This window comes from Gorilla gorilla, chromosome 10, assembly GCF_029281585.2.
Source record: "Gorilla gorilla gorilla isolate KB3781 chromosome 10, NHGRI_mGorGor1-v2.1_pri, whole genome shotgun sequence".
Taxonomy (NCBI): domain Eukaryota; kingdom Metazoa; phylum Chordata; class Mammalia; order Primates; family Hominidae; genus Gorilla; species Gorilla gorilla.
Window position 1 is genome coordinate 94,903,486 of NC_073234.2, and position 17,924 is coordinate 94,921,409.

Below are 17,924 nucleotides of genomic sequence, written 5' to 3' on the forward strand. Positions count from 1 at the left end.
AAATTCTCCACGTCCCCACCAGATTAGCTAGATACAGAGTGCTGATTGGTGCATCCACAAACCTTGAGCTAGACACAGGGTGCTGATTGGTGTATTTACAAACCTTGAGCCAGACACAAAGTGCTGATTGGTGCATTTACAATCCTCAAGCTAGACATAAAAGTTCTCCAAGTCCCCACCAGATTAGCTAGGTACAGAGTGCTGATTGGTGCATCCATGAACCCTGAGCTAGACACAGAGTGCTGATTGGTGCATATACAATCCTCCAGCTAGACGTAAAAGTTCTCCAAGTCCCCATCTGACTCAGGAGCCCAGCTGGCTTCACCTAGTGGATCCTGCACCAGGGCCACGGGTGGAGTTGCCTGCCAGTCCCGCGCCACACGCCTGCACTCCTCAGCCCTTGGGCAGCCAATGGGGCGGGGCGCTGTGGAGCAGGGGGTGGCACCCATTGGGGAGGCTCAGGCCAGGGACTCGGGCATGGCAGGCTGCAGGTCCTGAGCCCTGCCCCACAGGGAGGCAGCTGAGGCCCGGTGAGAATTCGAGCATGGCACGGGCAGGCTGGCAGTGCTGGGGGAACTGGTGCCCCCTCTGCAGCTGCTGGCCTGGGTGCTAAGCCCCTCATTGCTCAGGGCCAGTGGTGCCGCCCGCCGCTCCCAGTGCGGGGCCTACTGAGCCTGCACCCACCCAGAACTCACGCTGGCCGTGAGCGCCACGTGCAGCCCCGGTTCCTGCCTGGGCCTCTCCCTCCACACCTCCCTGCAAGCAGAGGGAGCCGGCTCCAGCCTCAGCCAGCCCAGAGAGGGGCTTCCACAGTGCAGCGACAGGCTGAAGGGCTCCTCAAGCGTGGCCAGAGCGGACGCCGAGGCTGAGGAGGTGCTGAGAGCGAGCGAGGGCTGCTAGCACGTTGTCACCTCTCACAATGATAATTCTTCAATGCAAGCATGACACCAAAGGGTGAGGCCTGCTACTGTCAAAATTTTGGTGAGCTAGGAGGACTATTCCATATTTTCCTAGAAATAGGTATTTGCTAGTTGACAAACATAAGTTATTTGTATCCATGGTTCCTTAAAATACCATTTCAAAGACAAATGTATTTAGGGCCGGGCGCAGTGGCTCATGCCTGTAATCCCAGCACTTTGGGAGGCCAAGGCAGATGGATCACCTGAGGTCAGGAGTTTGAGACCAGCCTGGTCAACAAGGTGAAACCCTGTCTCTACTAAAAATACAAAAATTAGCCAGGCATGGTGGCAGGTGACTGTAACTTCAACTACTCAGGAGGCTGAAGCAGGAAAACTGTTCAAACCCGGGAGGCGGAGACTGCAGTGAGCCAAGATCACGCCATTGTACTCCAGCCTGGGTGACAAGGGTGAAACGCTGTCTCAAAAACAAACAAACAAAAACAAAAAGTTAGACTTATTTAAATTAATTCCTAAAAGGAAAGATCTGAGAGCTCCTCAGACAAGTCATCAAATCAGGCTTGTTTATGCTCAAGCAGGAAGGCCAAAGTTCCAGGTAAAGGCTCTCCTTTCTAGAATCAGCATAACTGCAAGGCAGCAGAGCATATAAATAGTTTGAGGCTCTGAACAAATGGAATGTTGTCTGGAATGATAATGTGGAAAGAGTTCATGTTAACACAGCAGGCCATTTAATGTAAAGAAACACGTTTTAAAAGCTACCTAGAGCTTTCTAGGTACAAGTGTTTTGTTCAGGTTTTTATGCAGACAGAAACGGTTTAAAAACAGGCAAGGATCAAAGGTATCAAAATGTGTTTTAAAACCTATCTGAAGGAGTTGATTACTATCAGCACTAAAACCCAGTCTTTAATCTCCTCCTTAACCAGGATGCAGTTCCTAGAGATAAAATATAATGTTAACACTGATCTAATATAGTAAACAATCCTCAGACCTTTGGGAAGATTTCTCTCTCTCTCTCTCTACACACACACACACACACACACACACACATTTTGTATCTTTCATGTATCCCTCTCCCCCTCCTTCCATACTATGAAGTAATATTTAACCCCAAAGAAATAACAACCTTGTTAAGTTTGTTTCCTTCTTTGCTAATCACTGCAGTGGATTTCAGAAAGCACAAGGTGGCAGAAGCACACTAAAAATCCAACTGGAATAAAGGCTACAGCAATTTGAACATCATGAAAATGGCAGCAAACTCTATTTTTTATAAAAATAAATGAGTACTTTTACATCATAACAAACATGCTCAATAAAATTTTGAAAATATGACAGGTAGAAAAAGGAAAGGGGATTGTATTACTGAGACATATGGACAAATGTTTAATTCTTCCTACTACAATTACTAGTTGTGATTTTATCAGATATGCAACTTTATATCCTCCCTTTTATACTCTAACAATGGGAGCACTTTCAAAACTGCTTTAGTCAAACATCTCTTTGTTTCAAAAAAGATTTAAGGCATCTGCATGTGTCCATGTTTTTATAAACATTTTCAAAAGATCACTGATTAGAACATGGCTAATTTTATCTAGCTATTTTCCCATTAGGAATGATTGTTTTAAGTTAAACATTATCAGTGACACCTGAGCCAGTAAATTTACATTTTAAGATCTCATTTCAAAAATCAAACAGGCTGGGGGCGGTGGCTCATGCCTATAATCCCAGTACTTTGGGAGGACAAGGCAGGCGGATCACCGGAGGTCAGGAGTTCGAGACCAGCCTGACCAACATGGAGAAACCCCGTCTCTACTAAAAATACAAAAATTAGCCAGGTGTAGTGGTGGGAACCTGTAATCCCAACTACTCAGGAGGCTGAGGCAGGAGAATCACTTGAATTCGGGAGGTGGAGGTTGCAATGAGCCAAGATCACGCCATTGCACTCCAGCCTGGGCGACAGCGAGACTCTGTCTCAAAAAACAAAAAACAAATAAAAACAGCCATCTGAGAAAATCAGACATGAACAAATGAAATAACATTTTATTCCAAAACAGAATCAAATGATGCTATCCTGTTTACTTTTTGCGCTGGCCTGTGGGTACTTGGACCTTTCTTATTTTACAAACCTATATCTACAGTGTGTGTTTAGAAAATCATTTTATATGTCGAAAATATAACAAAATAATTTTAAAAATACTTAAGTATTGTGGTAGCAGTCAAAAGTTATTTATACTTTTAAAAGATTGCTACCAACTAGATTTGCCCCTGGAAAAATAACCAAAGCCATAATTCATTTGCTACTTTGGAATCAACCTGAATGCTAAAAACAACTGTATAAAATCATTTGGTCTAGTCATCTGCTTTAGACAGGTGAAAAGCCATTATTATTCCCCTCTATTATGGGCTCAGGAAAATGAAGCCAACATCAATGGAAGATGGTGCTCAGAACCCTGTCAAGTATGGGGAAAATTCTGTATCTCCGGATGTCTTTTGACCTTAATTCAGACCTTTAATCCACAGGTCAAAATATGTAAAATTAGAAATAATGTAATGACTTTTCCCCCTTTTAACTGAAACTCAGTTTTCTCTATTAAATGAGCAAAACAATGACTTCCATGAGAGAGGAAATTCAATTGTCAGGAACAAATGTTATTACATTCCAGCACCTTCTGAATGTTTAGTCTTGAGTCTCTCTTTTGTAAGCACTAACTAAGCAATCACAGGGAATTCTCTTCAAGGAGGATTCTCATTCATGATTTTCTCCAGGCCCCAGTGAGAACTCTAAATTAAAGGGCTCTCACTCTTTATGGCCTCACTTGCTTCTTCCTTCCCCAGTAGCTTTGAAGAAATTTCCCTTTTTATTCAAATGTGCTCAGCCAGGTCAGAGAGGAGATTTCCTGAACTCTGAACACCAAGGTTAAATCTTCCATGGTCTAACACCTTGCAAGCTGCAAATAACTGAAGAGGGGAAAAAAGATCACCTTAAAGAAATTATTAGTATAGAACCTTTCTGCACTTTCTCAACATTTCTTCTCCTTAGGCCTGCATGAGGAATTCAAGACCAAGTCTGGATAATTCAACTATAAACTCAGCATCAGAATGTTTTTTGCCTGCCTATTTGCTAAGGTTTCCAAAAACTGGGCTTATCCATTTCCAGAGCCCTGGAAAAAATTTGAAAACATGAACTATATTAATAATAATGTGCCTTCTCTATAGAGCATCCACATTTTAAAAGCCTAGAGATCCTGGCTTGGGAAAGCTAGAAAAGTAAATACCAACTATGATGACTGGAGAAACTAATTTAAATTCCTCTACTGAATCTTGTCCCCAGGCTTCCAATAAAAATAAATTAGGTTTTGGCCCTGAACTATTCCTTACAAAAATTGCTTATCATTATACAAGAATAGTTTCCCTATTTTCTGTTTATTTGTTTTTCCTCTAGTTCTATTCTTTCCCACATAGATTAAACCAAAATAAGATTAGCCAAACCTAATTTGATTCTAATCCAAGCCACACACCCTATGTATTCCATTACAAATCAAGTTTAATTTACTGACTTCCTTGGGTCCCAACTGAATGACCTACTGGAAGCTACGAAAGGGGTCACAGAGTAAGACTGCAGGCCAAAAAAAGAATGTGAAAAACACAAGCAAGACTGGAAACAAATTCACCCAAAGACATAATTTGCTTAAAATGTTTCTTGTGGAATTTGAATGCTAAAAGATCAAGTCTCCTAACAGGAAAAGCAGCCAACAGAGAAGCAGATGCATTCACATTCACTCATCATTCATTCGTTCATTCATTCATTCAACAATTATACATAGACCTCTGATAGTCATGAGTTTTAACAACAGCAGAAACTTCAGGAGAGTATTTGCTTTCTGGTGCTCAGTTCTGCACTGAAGCCAGTCTCCCATTACCACAGGATTTTTTCTGTATGTTGTAAAATCTGTGAACATAAACTTTAGTTTTTATCTGCTTTTATTTTTTGGTAATTTGGAAGCTGAATTAAAAACATCCCCTTTAATTTTGGCAACGAGTAGCTTTTAGATTCTTTTAATCCAAGGGATTTTAGACCTTCTGAAGTCAAGGTTTACTTCTAAAGAATAAAGAATTTTGTTTGCTAACAATGTGAAAGTAAGAGCTAATATAATAGCTACATATGGTATTATACCAGTGATGTCACTAATGTTGTTACAGCTTATGTGACAAACATTCACAATGTTTTTGGTCCTCAACATCACCCTGACAGCAGTAGTACTCCAGAGAGGTGTGAGGAGACGAGTGAAAAACCCAAAAAGAAGAAAAAGCAAAAGCCCCAGGAGGTTCCTCAGGAGAAAACAGAAGACCCATCTATCTCTTTCTCCAAACCCAAGAAAAAGAAATCTTTTTCCAAGGAAGAGTTGATGAGTAGTGACCTTGAAGAGACTGCTGGCAGCACCAGTCTTCTCAAGAAGAAGAAGTCTTCACCCAAGACAGAAACAGTTAATGACCCCGAAGAGGCAGGCAACAGAAGTGTCTCCAAGAAAAAGAGGAAATTCTCCAAAGAGGAGCCTGTCAGCAGTGGACCTGAAGAGGCTGCTGGCAGCAAGAGCAGCTCCAAGAAGAAAATGTTCCATAAAGAAGCCCAGGAAGATTAGAATGCAAATGGACATTCTCTGGGAGGCGGGACATACCATAGCCCAAGACATTTCCTACCATGTCCAGTTCCCCAATAAAAACAAATTCACACACACACAAAAATCACCCTCATGAAATAAGAGAGGAATTATTATGACCACTTTGAAGATCAGGAAGTGGAGGCTCAGGAAAGAGAAATGATATGTCCAAGGTCCCTTTTTCTAAGTGGTGAATTCAAATCTTAAGACTATCTGATCACTGTTCTTTTCTACTTTTCCTCAATATTTAGTTTAAAATTTAAGCTTTTGTGTATTTTGTTCTAGGGGTTGGGACTATAAAGCTGTACACATATATAAAATTCCTCCTTAGCCTAGGAAACATGGCAAAACCCAATCTCAACAAAAAAAATACAAAAATTAGCTGGGCATGGTGGTGTGCATCTGTAGTCCCAGTCACTTTGGAGGCTGAGGTGAGAGGATAGCTTAGGCCCCAGAGGCAGAGGTTGCAGTGAGCCAAGATGGCACCATTGCACTCCAGCCTGGGGCAACAGAGCCCGAAAGTGTTTCAAAAAAAAAAGCGTTTCAAAAAAAAAAAAATTCCTCCTTATGATTCAAGAGATTCCTGCATAGTCCTCAATCTTTGGTTTTGCTTTAAGAACAGATCATCTGCCCCATTTGGCTTAAAAACAAAAATTAAACACATAATACAAACATGAGACTACAAATACATTAGACTTCCAATAAACAGAACAAAAATGTTCACTGTTTAGTTACAGCATGTCATTTGATGAGCAGAAAATTAGAAAAATGATTTTAGTCCCCATTTCAGCATTATTTAATAGAAAACCTTGGGTAAATCTCTCAAATTCTGTGTCTCAGTTTGTATACACTATTAAATGGGTATAAAAAATTGTCCTTCAAATGTTATAACTAGTACAAAATCATTAAATCTAAAATTGGTATATATTTCCTAGTACTACTGCTATAAGAATTCTGAAAAAAGAGAGGAAAAGTTCATTTCAGTTTTGTCTCACGCAATAGTTAACATACAAGATACTTTTTTTAAAGCTTGTTTAGTATCCAGAATATTGTGTACACATTCATTAAATTCCTTAAATTCTTTTTACTGATATCCCTTTGGACCCTGAATCCAATATTATGTATCCATTTTCCCTATTACACAAATAGACTGGTTTGCACAGGTTACACAGTATGTTAATGGCAGAATCAAAGGTCAAAATATCTGATCGATATCCTAACCATGCCAGGATCATCCACTGCTAACAAGACAGAACTGTGACAGTCTCTTTAACATCAGCAGAATTCTCTAAGCTGAGCCATATTTTAGCTATCAGTTTCCTTCAGTTCCCATGCTGAATTTTATCAGATCTGCTTCTTTCTCTTCCTCTATTCATGCCTAATAAGCAAAGAAATAAAAAAGAAAAGCTGTAAAAAGCAGAGCACAGCATCTGGATAATCCACAAACCAGAAAAACCTGACTGACAAATAAGAGTTAACTAAATGGATTTTTTAGTGGATTTGTTTGTTTTTTTGAGACAGGGTCTCACTCTGTTGCCTAAGCTGAGGGTAGGCGCACAATCACGGATCACTGCAGCCTCAAATTCCTGGGCTCAGGCAATCCTCCCACCTCAGCCGATCCTCCTGCCTCAGCCTCTTGAGTAGCTGGGTCTACAGGCATGCACCACCACACCGATCTGATGTTTTGTTTTGCTTTGTAGAGACAGGTCTTGCTATTTTGCCAAGGCTGGTCTCAAACTCCTGGCCTCCAGTGATCCTCCTGCCTGGCCCTCCCAAAGTGCTGGGATTATAGTAGTGAGCTACTGTGCCTGGCTGGATTTCTTGTCTACAGTTTAGAAACTCAATCTTCTTCAATCACATAATGAGTCTCAGGATATAACAGCAAGACACAACGTGAATTTGTGGTTAAATTTTATTTTCATGAAATTTTTTGCATAGCCAGAATCACAAAACAAAAATGAGGAAATGCTTAAGTTGATTTACAAAAAGTGAAAGAAAAAACACACCCATGGGAACCCCATCACCAAAACCCTAAAAAAAAAAAAAAAAAAATTGCAAAAATCTTTCAGAAAAGGCAGTCTAGTCACCCAAAGAAATTCATAAGTTGACTGGCTGGAGAAGATCTCTTGAAAATATATAATAGAAGTTACAAATTAAAAAGTAACATATGGAGTAGGTAGTCAAAGTGAGAGGCGACAGCGTGCTGGCAGCCCTTGCTCGCTCTTGGCGCCTCCTTGGCCTCGGTGCCCACTCCGGCCGCGCTTGAGGAGCCCTTTAGCCCGCCGCTGTAATGTAGGAGCCCCTCTCTGGGCTGGCCAAGGCTGGAGCCGGCTCCCTCTGCTTGCGGGGAGCTGTGGAGGGAGTGGCATGGGCAGGAACTGAGGCTGCGTGTGGCGTACGCGGGCCGGCGTGAGTTCTGGGTGGGCGCAGGCTTGGCAGCCCCGCACCTGGAGCAGCCGGCCAGTGCCACTGGTCCCGGGCAGTGAGGGGCTTAGCACCCGGGCCAGCAGCTGTGGAGAGTGTGCCAGGTCCCCCAGCACTGCTGGCCTGCCCATGCTGTGCTCAAATTCTCGCTGGGCCTCAGCTGCCTCCCTGCAGGGCACGGCTCAGGACCTGCAGCCCATCATGCCCTAAGAATGCCCCCTGCTTCCCCACCGTGGGCTTCTGCATGGCCCGAGCCTCCCTGACGGGTGCCGCCCCCTGCTCCGCAGCGCCTGGTCCCATCGACCACCCAAGGGCTGAGAATTGCAGGCACACGGCGTGGGACTGGCAGGAAGCTCCACCCGTGGCCCTGGTGCGGGATCCACTAGGCAAAGCCAGCTGGGCTCGTGAATCAGGCGGGGACATGGAGAACTTTTATGTCTAGCCGGAGGATTGTAAATGCACAAATCAGCACTCTGTGTCTAGCTCAGGGTTTGTAAATGCACCAATCAGCACTCTGTGTCTAGCTCAAGGTTTGTAAATGCACCAATCAGCACCCTGTGTCTAGCTCAAGGTTTGTAAACGCACCAATCAATGCTCTGTGTCTAGCTAATCTAGTGGGGACTTGGAGAACTTTTATGTCTAGCTAGAAGATTGTATATGCACCAATCAGCACTCTGTGTCTAGCTCAGGGATTGTAAATGCACCAATCAGTACCCCGTGTCTAGCTCAAGGTTTGTAAATGTACCAATCAGTGCTCCGTGTCTAGCTAATCTAGTGGGGACATGGAGAACTTTTGTGTCTAGCTCAGGGATTCTAAATGCACCAATCAGCACCCTGTCAAAACAGACCAATCAGCTCTCTGTAAAATTGGCCAATCAGCTTTCTGTAAAATGGACCAATCGGCAAGATGTGGGTGGGACCAAATAAGGGAATAAAAACAGGCTGCCTGAGCCAGTAGCTGCAACCCACTCAGGTCCCCTTCCATACTGTGGAATCTTTGTTCTTTTGCTCTTTGCAATAAATCTTGCTGCTGCTCACTCTTTGGGTCCACACTGCCTTTATGAGCTGTAACACTCACTGCGAAGGTCTGCAGCTTCAATCCTGAGGTCAGTGAGACCACAAACCCACCGGGAGGAATGAACAACTCTGGACGGGAGGAATGAACAATTCCAGATGTGCCACCTTAAGAGCTGTAACACTCACCGTGAAGGTCTGCAGCTTCACTCATGAAGCCAGCGAGACCATGAACCCACCAGAAGGAAGAAATTCCAAACATGTCCGAACATCAGAAGGAACAAACTCCAGACACACCATCTTTAAGAACTGTAACACCACGAGGTTCTGCGGCTTCATTCTTGAAGTCAGCGAAACCAAGAACCCACCAATTCTGGACACAAAAGCCTATGTGGAAATAACAGCAACAGTTCTGCATTTACCATGTGATTTATATTGGGCTATGCATTTTTAAAATCTATTATTTTACTTAATCCTTACAAATCCTAGATTGTTAAGAAGTCCTGCTAGTCCTTAAGGGAAATAATCTCTTCTTACTCTGTGCTTGTTCACATTATATCTATAATCTGACTAAATGTAAACTTACCGAAGACAGAAACAATCTGATTCATGTTAGTCCTGCCTTGGGCATCTATAGTTGCCTGCCCAATAAATAGTAGAGTTTAAATGAGTAATTTTCAAACTTTGGGTGCATGAGAACCTTGAGTAGATCCTGTTAAGAGGACAAAGCTCTATAACCCACACCCCAAAAAACGACTCAGTAGATCTGAGTTTGATCTAGTGCTTATGTGAAATATTCAACAAAAGTTTACTAAATACTTTATGCAATAGGTATTATAAACTCCACCTTACCGACAAGGAAATAGAGCCGTCAGTATGTAAAGTAACTTGCTAAAAGTCATAAAACTTAGATGAGTCAGCATAAGTACAATAGACAAGGTCTCTCACTCATTCATTCCTGTATTCACTTATTCAACAGGTATCTGAATACCTCCTACAGCCTTTCTCAAGGGAAATGCATTCAGATAACAAAAATCAGTTATTTCTGTACCATTAGCTGACAGTCCTGAAAAGCTTCCCTCTACCAATGTAGTACTGGAATATCAAAAGGGATGCAAATCAAGAAGAAAAAAGGGATGTTCTAGTTTTATTTCTAGAGATAGCAGCAACTATTTTAGAAATAGCTGTTTCCTTTGGACACTAAATTTTTTTCAATGGGGAATAATATTTTAAAAGGTGTTTTTTCTAGGCCTGGCACAGAGGCTCAAAACGCCTGTAATCCTAACAATTTGGGAGGCCAAGGTGGATGGATTGCTTGAGCTCAGGAGTTCAAAACCAGCCTGGGCAACAAGGGGAAACCCCAACTCTACAAAAAATACAAAAATTAGCTGGGCTTGATGGCATGAGCCTGTAGTCCCAGCTACTTGTGGGGGCTGAGGCAGGAAGATCACTTGAGCCTGGGAGGTGAAGGCTGCAGTGAGCTGAGATTGTGCCAGTGCACTCCAACTTGGGTGACAATTTAAGTAAGACCCTGTCTCAAAAAAAGTGTGCCTTTTAAATGTCTTTTTCTGTTTAATGTCTTGGTCGTCTTTTCACTGTCCAGAAAATTCATCTACCTCTTTAAATCTGTATTATCTTTGGTAATCCCTATCAATCTGTATTAAAAGTCCCCAATATTTTTATTAATAGTTAAAAAGACTGTTTCCTGCTTCTTCTGTTTAATCTCACTCATGGAAAAATAGTTCCTACTATGTCTGAATTTTTTTTTTTTTAGACAGGGTCTCACTCTGTCACCTAGGCTGCAGTGCAGTGACACAATCTCCACTCACTGCCACCTCCACCTCCCAGGCTCAAGCAATACTCCCACCTCAGCCTCCCGAGTAGCTGGGACCACAGACATGTACCACCATGCCCAGCTAATTTTTTGTAATTTTATTAGAGATAGCATTTCACCATGCTGCCCAAGCTGATGTCAAACTCCTGGGCTCAAGCGATCTGCCTGTGTTGGCCTCTCAAAATGCTGGGATTGATTATAGGTGTGCACCACCCTGCCTGGCCCTGAACTTAGAGATTAAACTTTATTTCTTATATTCCACAAATTTCACATAATCACAAGTAAACATCTCATGTTTATGCTGAGCAGAGTGAGAGGTGACAGCGTGCTGGCAGCCCTCGCAGCCCTCACTCGCTCTCAGTGACTCCTCGACCTCTGCACCCATTCTGGCCATGCTTGAGGAGCACTTCAGCCTGCCGCTGCACTGCGGGAGCCCTTCTCTGGGTTGGCCGAAGCCGGAGCTGGCTCCCTCAGCTTGCAGGAAGGTGTGGAGGGAAAGGCACAGGCGGGAACCAGGGCTGCAGGCAGTGCTTGCAGGTCAGCTAGAGTTCTGGGTGGGTGTTGGCTCGGCAGGCCCTGCACTCGGAGCGGCCCAGGGCAGTGAGGGGCTTAGCACCCAGGCCAGCAGCTACGGAGGGTGCACTGGGTCCCCCACCGGCCCTGCACTCGATTTCTTGCCAGGCCTTAGCTGTCTCCCCGTGGGGCAGGGGACCTGCAGCCTGCCATACCTGAGCCTCCCACACCCCGCCCCGCCGTGGGCTCCTGCATGGACCGGGCCTCCCCGAGTGCCGCCCCCTGCTCCATGGCGCCTGGTCCCATCGACCGCCCAAGGGCTGAGGAGTGTGGGCACACGGCATGGGACTGGCAGGCAGCTCCACCTGCGGCCCCGGTGTGGGATCCACTGGATGAAGCCAGCTGGGCTCCTGAGTCTAGTGGGGACTTAGAGAAACTTTATGTCTAGCTAAGGGATTGTAAATACACCAATCAGCACTCTGTATCTAGCTCAGGGTTTGTAAATACACCAACTGACACTCTGTATCTAGCTAATCTAGTGGGGACGTGGAGAACTTTTGTGTCTGTCTCAGGGATTGTAAACACACTAATCAGCACCCTGTCAAAACGGACCAATCAGCTTTCTGTAAAACAGACCAATCGGCTCCCTGTAAAATGGACCAATCAGCAGGACGTGGGTGGGGCCAGGTAAGAGAATAAAAGCAGGCCGCCTGAGCCAGCAGTGGCAAGCCACTCGGGTCCCCTTCCACACTGTGGAAGCTTTGTTCTTTTGCTCTTTACAATAAATCTTGCTACTGCTCTTTGGGTCCACACTGCCTTTATGAGCTGTAACACTCACCATGAAGGTCTGCAGCTTCACTCCTGAAGCCATTGAGACCACAAAACCACTGGGAGGAACGAACAACTCTAGACGCGCCACCTTAAGAGCTGTTTAACACTCACCACGAAGGTCTGCAGCTTCACTCCTGAGCCAGCGAGACCACGAACCCACCAGAAGGAAGAAATTCTGAACACATCCAAACATCAAAAGGAACAAACTCTGGACACGCTGCCTTTAAGAACTGTAACACTCGCCGTGAGGGTCTACGGCTTCATTCTTGAAGTCAGTGAGACCAAGAACCCACCAATTCCAGACACAAGAGTACTGACCGACTTACTAGAGTGTATTGATCAGATATGTACAGTCTAATAATGGTAAGTATAAGATCCAACATAAGGAAAAAATACAACATGAAGAAATTGTCCTGTGTGTATAATTTCAAATTAATACATATAATTGGACAAATCAAATATTCACTTCCCAATTAAAGTCTTTTTCTAGGTCATAAAATAAACATTACTTTCAAACTTGTGCAATTCAGCAGAAAAAAATGTTTTGTTCTAGACCCTTTCAAGTGCCCCTGTGACCTTCTCCCGCAATGATTAAAAAAAAAAAAAACCCTATTGCCAACATCTATACTTGCTGCCTTAAAGCATGCATATGCAAATCAATAAAAAGTGCTTCTTGTTGTACAGGAACAGGAGCAGGTCAGTAGACAAGCAACTTCCTGCTTTGGTATGCTTCCTGTTTTCTGCTATCAGGACATACCTGTAAGTAGTAATCAGGATCACTGAAAAAACAAATTGAGAAGTAGAGAAAAAAATGACTTGTTGCCAACCCACGTGAATTCAAGCTAATTCATCCTGTTTATTTAGTTCCTGTTTCAGCTTGGTTAATGACACTTCCCTGGAATGTATTTGTTTAGGAGTCCAAGCAGAGACATTTCTTACTAGGAAAACAGGCCCAGGGTGAACCCAGAGATTTAGAGGAAAAGAAACCTAACAGGGAAATATTTTAAGCTTCTCAAGTAAACTAACTCAAGAAACTTTCTTTCTAAAAGATGTTTTCCTTAACCCAAGATTTTGTTCAATATTTCTTCAGTAGTTGCAATTTACCAGGGACTGTAGAGATTACATCTGTGTCAATACATACTGCATTCTTTTTTAGAACAGAGTTCTGATTTACTTCAATTGGGTTTCTAAGAGACATAGAGTTTTCCTAGAAAAGCAGAAATTTATGACCAGAAGGCAGTTTTGTTAATAGTCCAGAAGCTTCCTTATAACCTTTTTTTTAAAAAAGATTTTCAGGAAAGACAACCATTACAATCTTCTCAACTTAGCTACTGATATAAACCATATTATCCATGAAAATGCATTGTTTCACAAAATTTACATGCATTATCTCATTTGTTCTTCACGATGACCCAACCGAGTTAGGCACTATTTTGTCCTTGCTGTAGAAGAGGAAACTGTAAAGCAACTTGCCCTACCTGACAGAGCTAGTAGTGGTAGAGCCAGGATTTGAATTCAAGTAGGTCTAACTTGGAAGCTAGTGCTCAAGTGTGTCTGATTTGGAAGCTACCACTTCATTAGGTGGTGCTTGTACAAACAGCCTTAAATACAGCACTCAGGTGTAATAACCATGGTTCAGTCAGATGTTGAATGCATTTTTCTAAATATTTCTCAGATTGAAACCAATCTCTCCATCTCAATTCCTTCAAAGCTTGCCTTAAATACTAGATCCTAAAGAAGTCCCTCCTAGTCCTTTAAGGAAGGAATTAATCTCTCTCCTTTGCTTGTGCACATTCTGTTCTCTATATGTAAGCTTTTTTGAGAATGGAACCAGGCTGATTTCCTATGCACTCCTGGTGCTTCTCATACAGAAGTAAAAGGACCATATCATACTTAAAGAAACAGGCCTCCAACTGATGTTTGTAATGCTGAATTCAAATCATGTTCTAAAGAGGCAAGAATAAATAAGCATTAATTTCTACTCTGCTCAAAAAATAGTTTTTATAACTTCCTATACCATATGGCTTGATAGTATTTTGTAATCCCTAGTCTTTCTTCTAAACAGACCTGTGCTGCAGACTAATTTTATTAGTGGTTAGATACCTCAGTTTTCAGGTACTGGTAAATATCTGATTTAATTTATATCATCATGAGATCTCAAATAAATAAAATATCTCCCTCAGCCTTATTTCCCCATCTTCAAATAGATTGATCAACTTCTAAACAGTCAGGAAGACGTTATAAACTCATTTGAGGCCAAATAAGAGAAACTTCTCAAGTATCCTAAGGAGGGAATTTAAGTTGTTTTAAGAGTTTTTAAAAATCAATGTATAAAAGGCTAAATAAATACTATTCTAAGTTAACAAATGAGCCAGGTACAGTAAATCCCCCAAACTGGATCTAATTCCCCCACATGTTCTCCTCAGATGAAATAAATCTTTACATAAGAATCACAACAAAATAATAAAATGTCGGCCAGGCGCAGTGGCTCATGCCTGTAATCCCAGCACTCTGGGAGGCTGAAGCGGGTGGATCACCTGAGGTCAGGAGTTCGTGACCAGCCTGGCCAACATGGTGAAACCCCATCTCTACTAAAAAATACAAAAAATTAGCCGAACATGGTGGCACACGCCTGTAATCCCAGCTACTCTGGAGGCTGAGGCAGGAGAATCGCTTGAACCTGGGAGGCGGTGGTTGCAAGCGAGCCGAGACTGCGCCACTGCACTCCAGCCTAGGTGACAGAGCGAGACTCCATCTCAAAAAAAAGAAAAAAAAAAGAATAGTGTCTTGACCATTCAATTCCCCCCTCCACCCACCAAAACAGTAAAAGGATGATGATTTCAACCATAGTGGGAGTGTTTCTCAAGTAACTAGATACAAAGAGCTTGTCAAGTACACTGTACTTTCACCTCAATTGCAGATCTCAGAAGGAAAAACACAGGAAGAATAAATAGATTTAATTGTGGGTGACTTTGGGAATTTTATGAGCTATAGGAACTCAGATATTTGGAAATCCATTACAAAATTAAGAACAGAAACTGAGTGTAAACAATTACAAATGCTTTAGAGGATCAGAATGTATGAGAAAATGTGGGATTCTCACTGCCCACCAAGTACTTAATAGCACTGGCCATTAAGGACATGACTTCTGGGCAAAAATAAAATTCATGTATAGGAGGCGGGCTTCAAGATGGCCGACTAGAAGCATTTCATGCTAGCCTCCTCCAGTTACAAGAACCAAAATAGGCAGGGTGCGGTGGCTCATGCCTGTAATCTCATCACTTTGGGAGGCTGAGTGGGGCAGATCACGAGGTCAGGAGTTTTGAGACCAGCCTGGCCAACATTGTGAAACCCCGTCTCTACTAAAAATACAAAAATTAGCCGGGCATAGTGGCGTGCACCTGTAGTCCCAGCTACTTGGGAGGCTGAGGCAGAACTGCTTGAACCCAGGAGGTGGAAGTTGTGATGAGCCGAGATCACAGCACTGCACTCCAGCCCGGACAACAGAGCGAGACTCCGTCTCAAAAAAAAAAAAAAAATAATAATAATAAACAATCACGCTCCAAACTATCCAAAAGAGAATACTAGAATTAAACAGAAAAGTGTCATGAGATAACAAAAGCACAAAAGGAGAAGGAACAAAGGCAGTCTGTTTGGCTGGGAGCCATGGGTGACTTGCCAGTGTGGGGAGAGGTGACAGACATTTAGGAGTACACATCTCCACCATGGAATTATGCATTCCTGACCACAGTAGAGCCAAGAGACCATGGGACAGAACTGCTGTCTCACATACCTTCTGAGCCCTAAGTGGCTACAGCAAGGCATCATTTTCAAACCTGGCCTTTGGCAGACTGCACTGTGTGCTGGATCCAAGCAGCACTGGTACTGATGAAATAGGGAAACTGAGACTGTCATTGCTGGAACTGGGGCACAAACTTGGGAGCACTCCTGTTGGCAGGGCTAAGCAGCCAGTGAGATATGAGCTGCAGCTGCCAGTCCTGTGCCCTTCTAGGACTGGGCCATGAGTTGGATGCAGTCTCTACCTGCCAACCCAGGCTGTAGCCACTGGGGCCAGCTTCGCCCTCTCCAGTGGCAGGGTCTCAGTGCAGCTGCTACCACTCATCATGTAAGCATTCTGCCTGAGACCTGAGATCACCTGGTTCCAGTCCACCAAGGCTGGTGCCGACTCTCACCATTGGGGGACTTCAGCAAAAGCCCACCTAGCCTGATTTCACCTCTACACCCCTAACGAGAGACAGGAAACTGCTCAGGACCCAGAAGATTGTTCTGCCACCACTACTGCCATTGTCCACACAATGCTGAATGCTCAGGGGCCTGAAAATCTGCCCACCTGCCTAGTCCACTGCTGCCACTACTGGAATACAAACAAGCCATCTGGTAGACCAAGAATCAGCCCACTGGTAACTGCCAACACAAGTGACAGCGTACGCCACCCTGGGACACAAAGATAGCCATAGTCAACCTACTGCTGCTACCACTAAGGCCTGAAAACTGGCTTACTTGACATCCCAGTCCCCAGCACACAGCTTCACCACAGCCTTCACTAACAACAGTACACTAACCCACAGAGGAAATCACAGATACTATTAATGCTGTTTATAGCTGAAGAAATAACACAGAGAGTACACTACTACATACATCAAAAATCAAAGCCAAACTACCCTACATAACCAACACCACAGATATATCTTAAGGAAAAATTCTCTCCTACACAAGTAAATCCAGGCCGGGTGCAGTGGCTCACCCTTGGAATCTCACCACTTTGGGAGGCCAAGACAAACAGATCACCTGAGGTCAGGAGTTCAAGACCAGCTTGGCCAACATGGTGAAACCCTGTCTCTACTAAAAATATAAAAATTAGCCAGGTGTGGTGGTGCGTACCTGTAAGCTCAGCTATTTGGGAGGCTGAGGCAGGAGAATCACATGAACCTGGGAAGTGGAGGTTGCAGGGAACCAAGGTCATGCCACTGCACTCCTGCTTGGGCAACAGAGTGAGTCTCCATCTCAAAAAAAAAAAAAAACAAAAAGGAAATTCAAAAATAGGAAAAAGCAACTGTTACAGCAGATGTACAGATATAAATGTAAGGTCATAAGAAACATGATAAAACGAATATGACACTTACAAAGGAATATCATAATTCTCCAGCAATATCTCTCTTTTTTTGAGATGGAGTCTCCCTCTGCCACCCAGGCTGGAGTGCAGTGGCGTGATATCAGCTCAGTGCAAGCTCCACCTCTCCTGCCTCAGCTCCTGAGTAGCTGGAACTACAGGCACCTGCCACTACGGCCAGCTAATTTTTTGTATTTTTAGTAGAGATGGGGTTTCACCATGTTAGCCAGGATGGGCTTGATCTCCTGACCTCGTGATCCGCCCACCTTGGCCTCCCAAAGTGCTGGGATTACAGGCGTGAGCCAATGTGCCCAGCCTTCTTTTTTTTTTTTTTTGAGATGGAGTTTCGCTCTGTCACCCAGGCTGGAGTGCAGTGGTGGTGTGATCTCGGCTCACTGCAAGCTCTGCCTCCTGGGTTCAAGTGATTTTCCTGCCTCAGCCTCCCGAGTAGCTGGGACTACAGGTGCACACCACCATGCCTGGCTAATTTTTGTATTTTTACAAAATTAATTTTGTATTTTTACAACACGTTGGCCAGGATGGTCTCGATCTCCTGACCTTGTGATCTGCCTGCCTTGGCCTCCCAAAGTGCTGGGCTTACAGTT

At 43.6% G+C, this 17,924-nt stretch overlaps 1 protein-coding gene across 1 annotated transcript; it reads left to right on the plus strand.

The window, feature by feature from the left end:
* Window positions 1-941: 941 nt before the first annotated feature.
* On the plus strand, window positions 942-5,554 carry LOC101138661 (nucleolar protein 56-like). The gene is made up of 2 exons (XM_055358901.1): window positions 942-981; window positions 5,115-5,554. The coding sequence occupies exons 1-2, from the start codon at window positions 942-944 to the stop codon at window positions 5,552-5,554; spliced, it is 480 nt and encodes a 159-aa protein (XP_055214876.1).
* The last annotated feature ends 12,370 nt before the right edge of the window (window positions 5,555-17,924 follow it).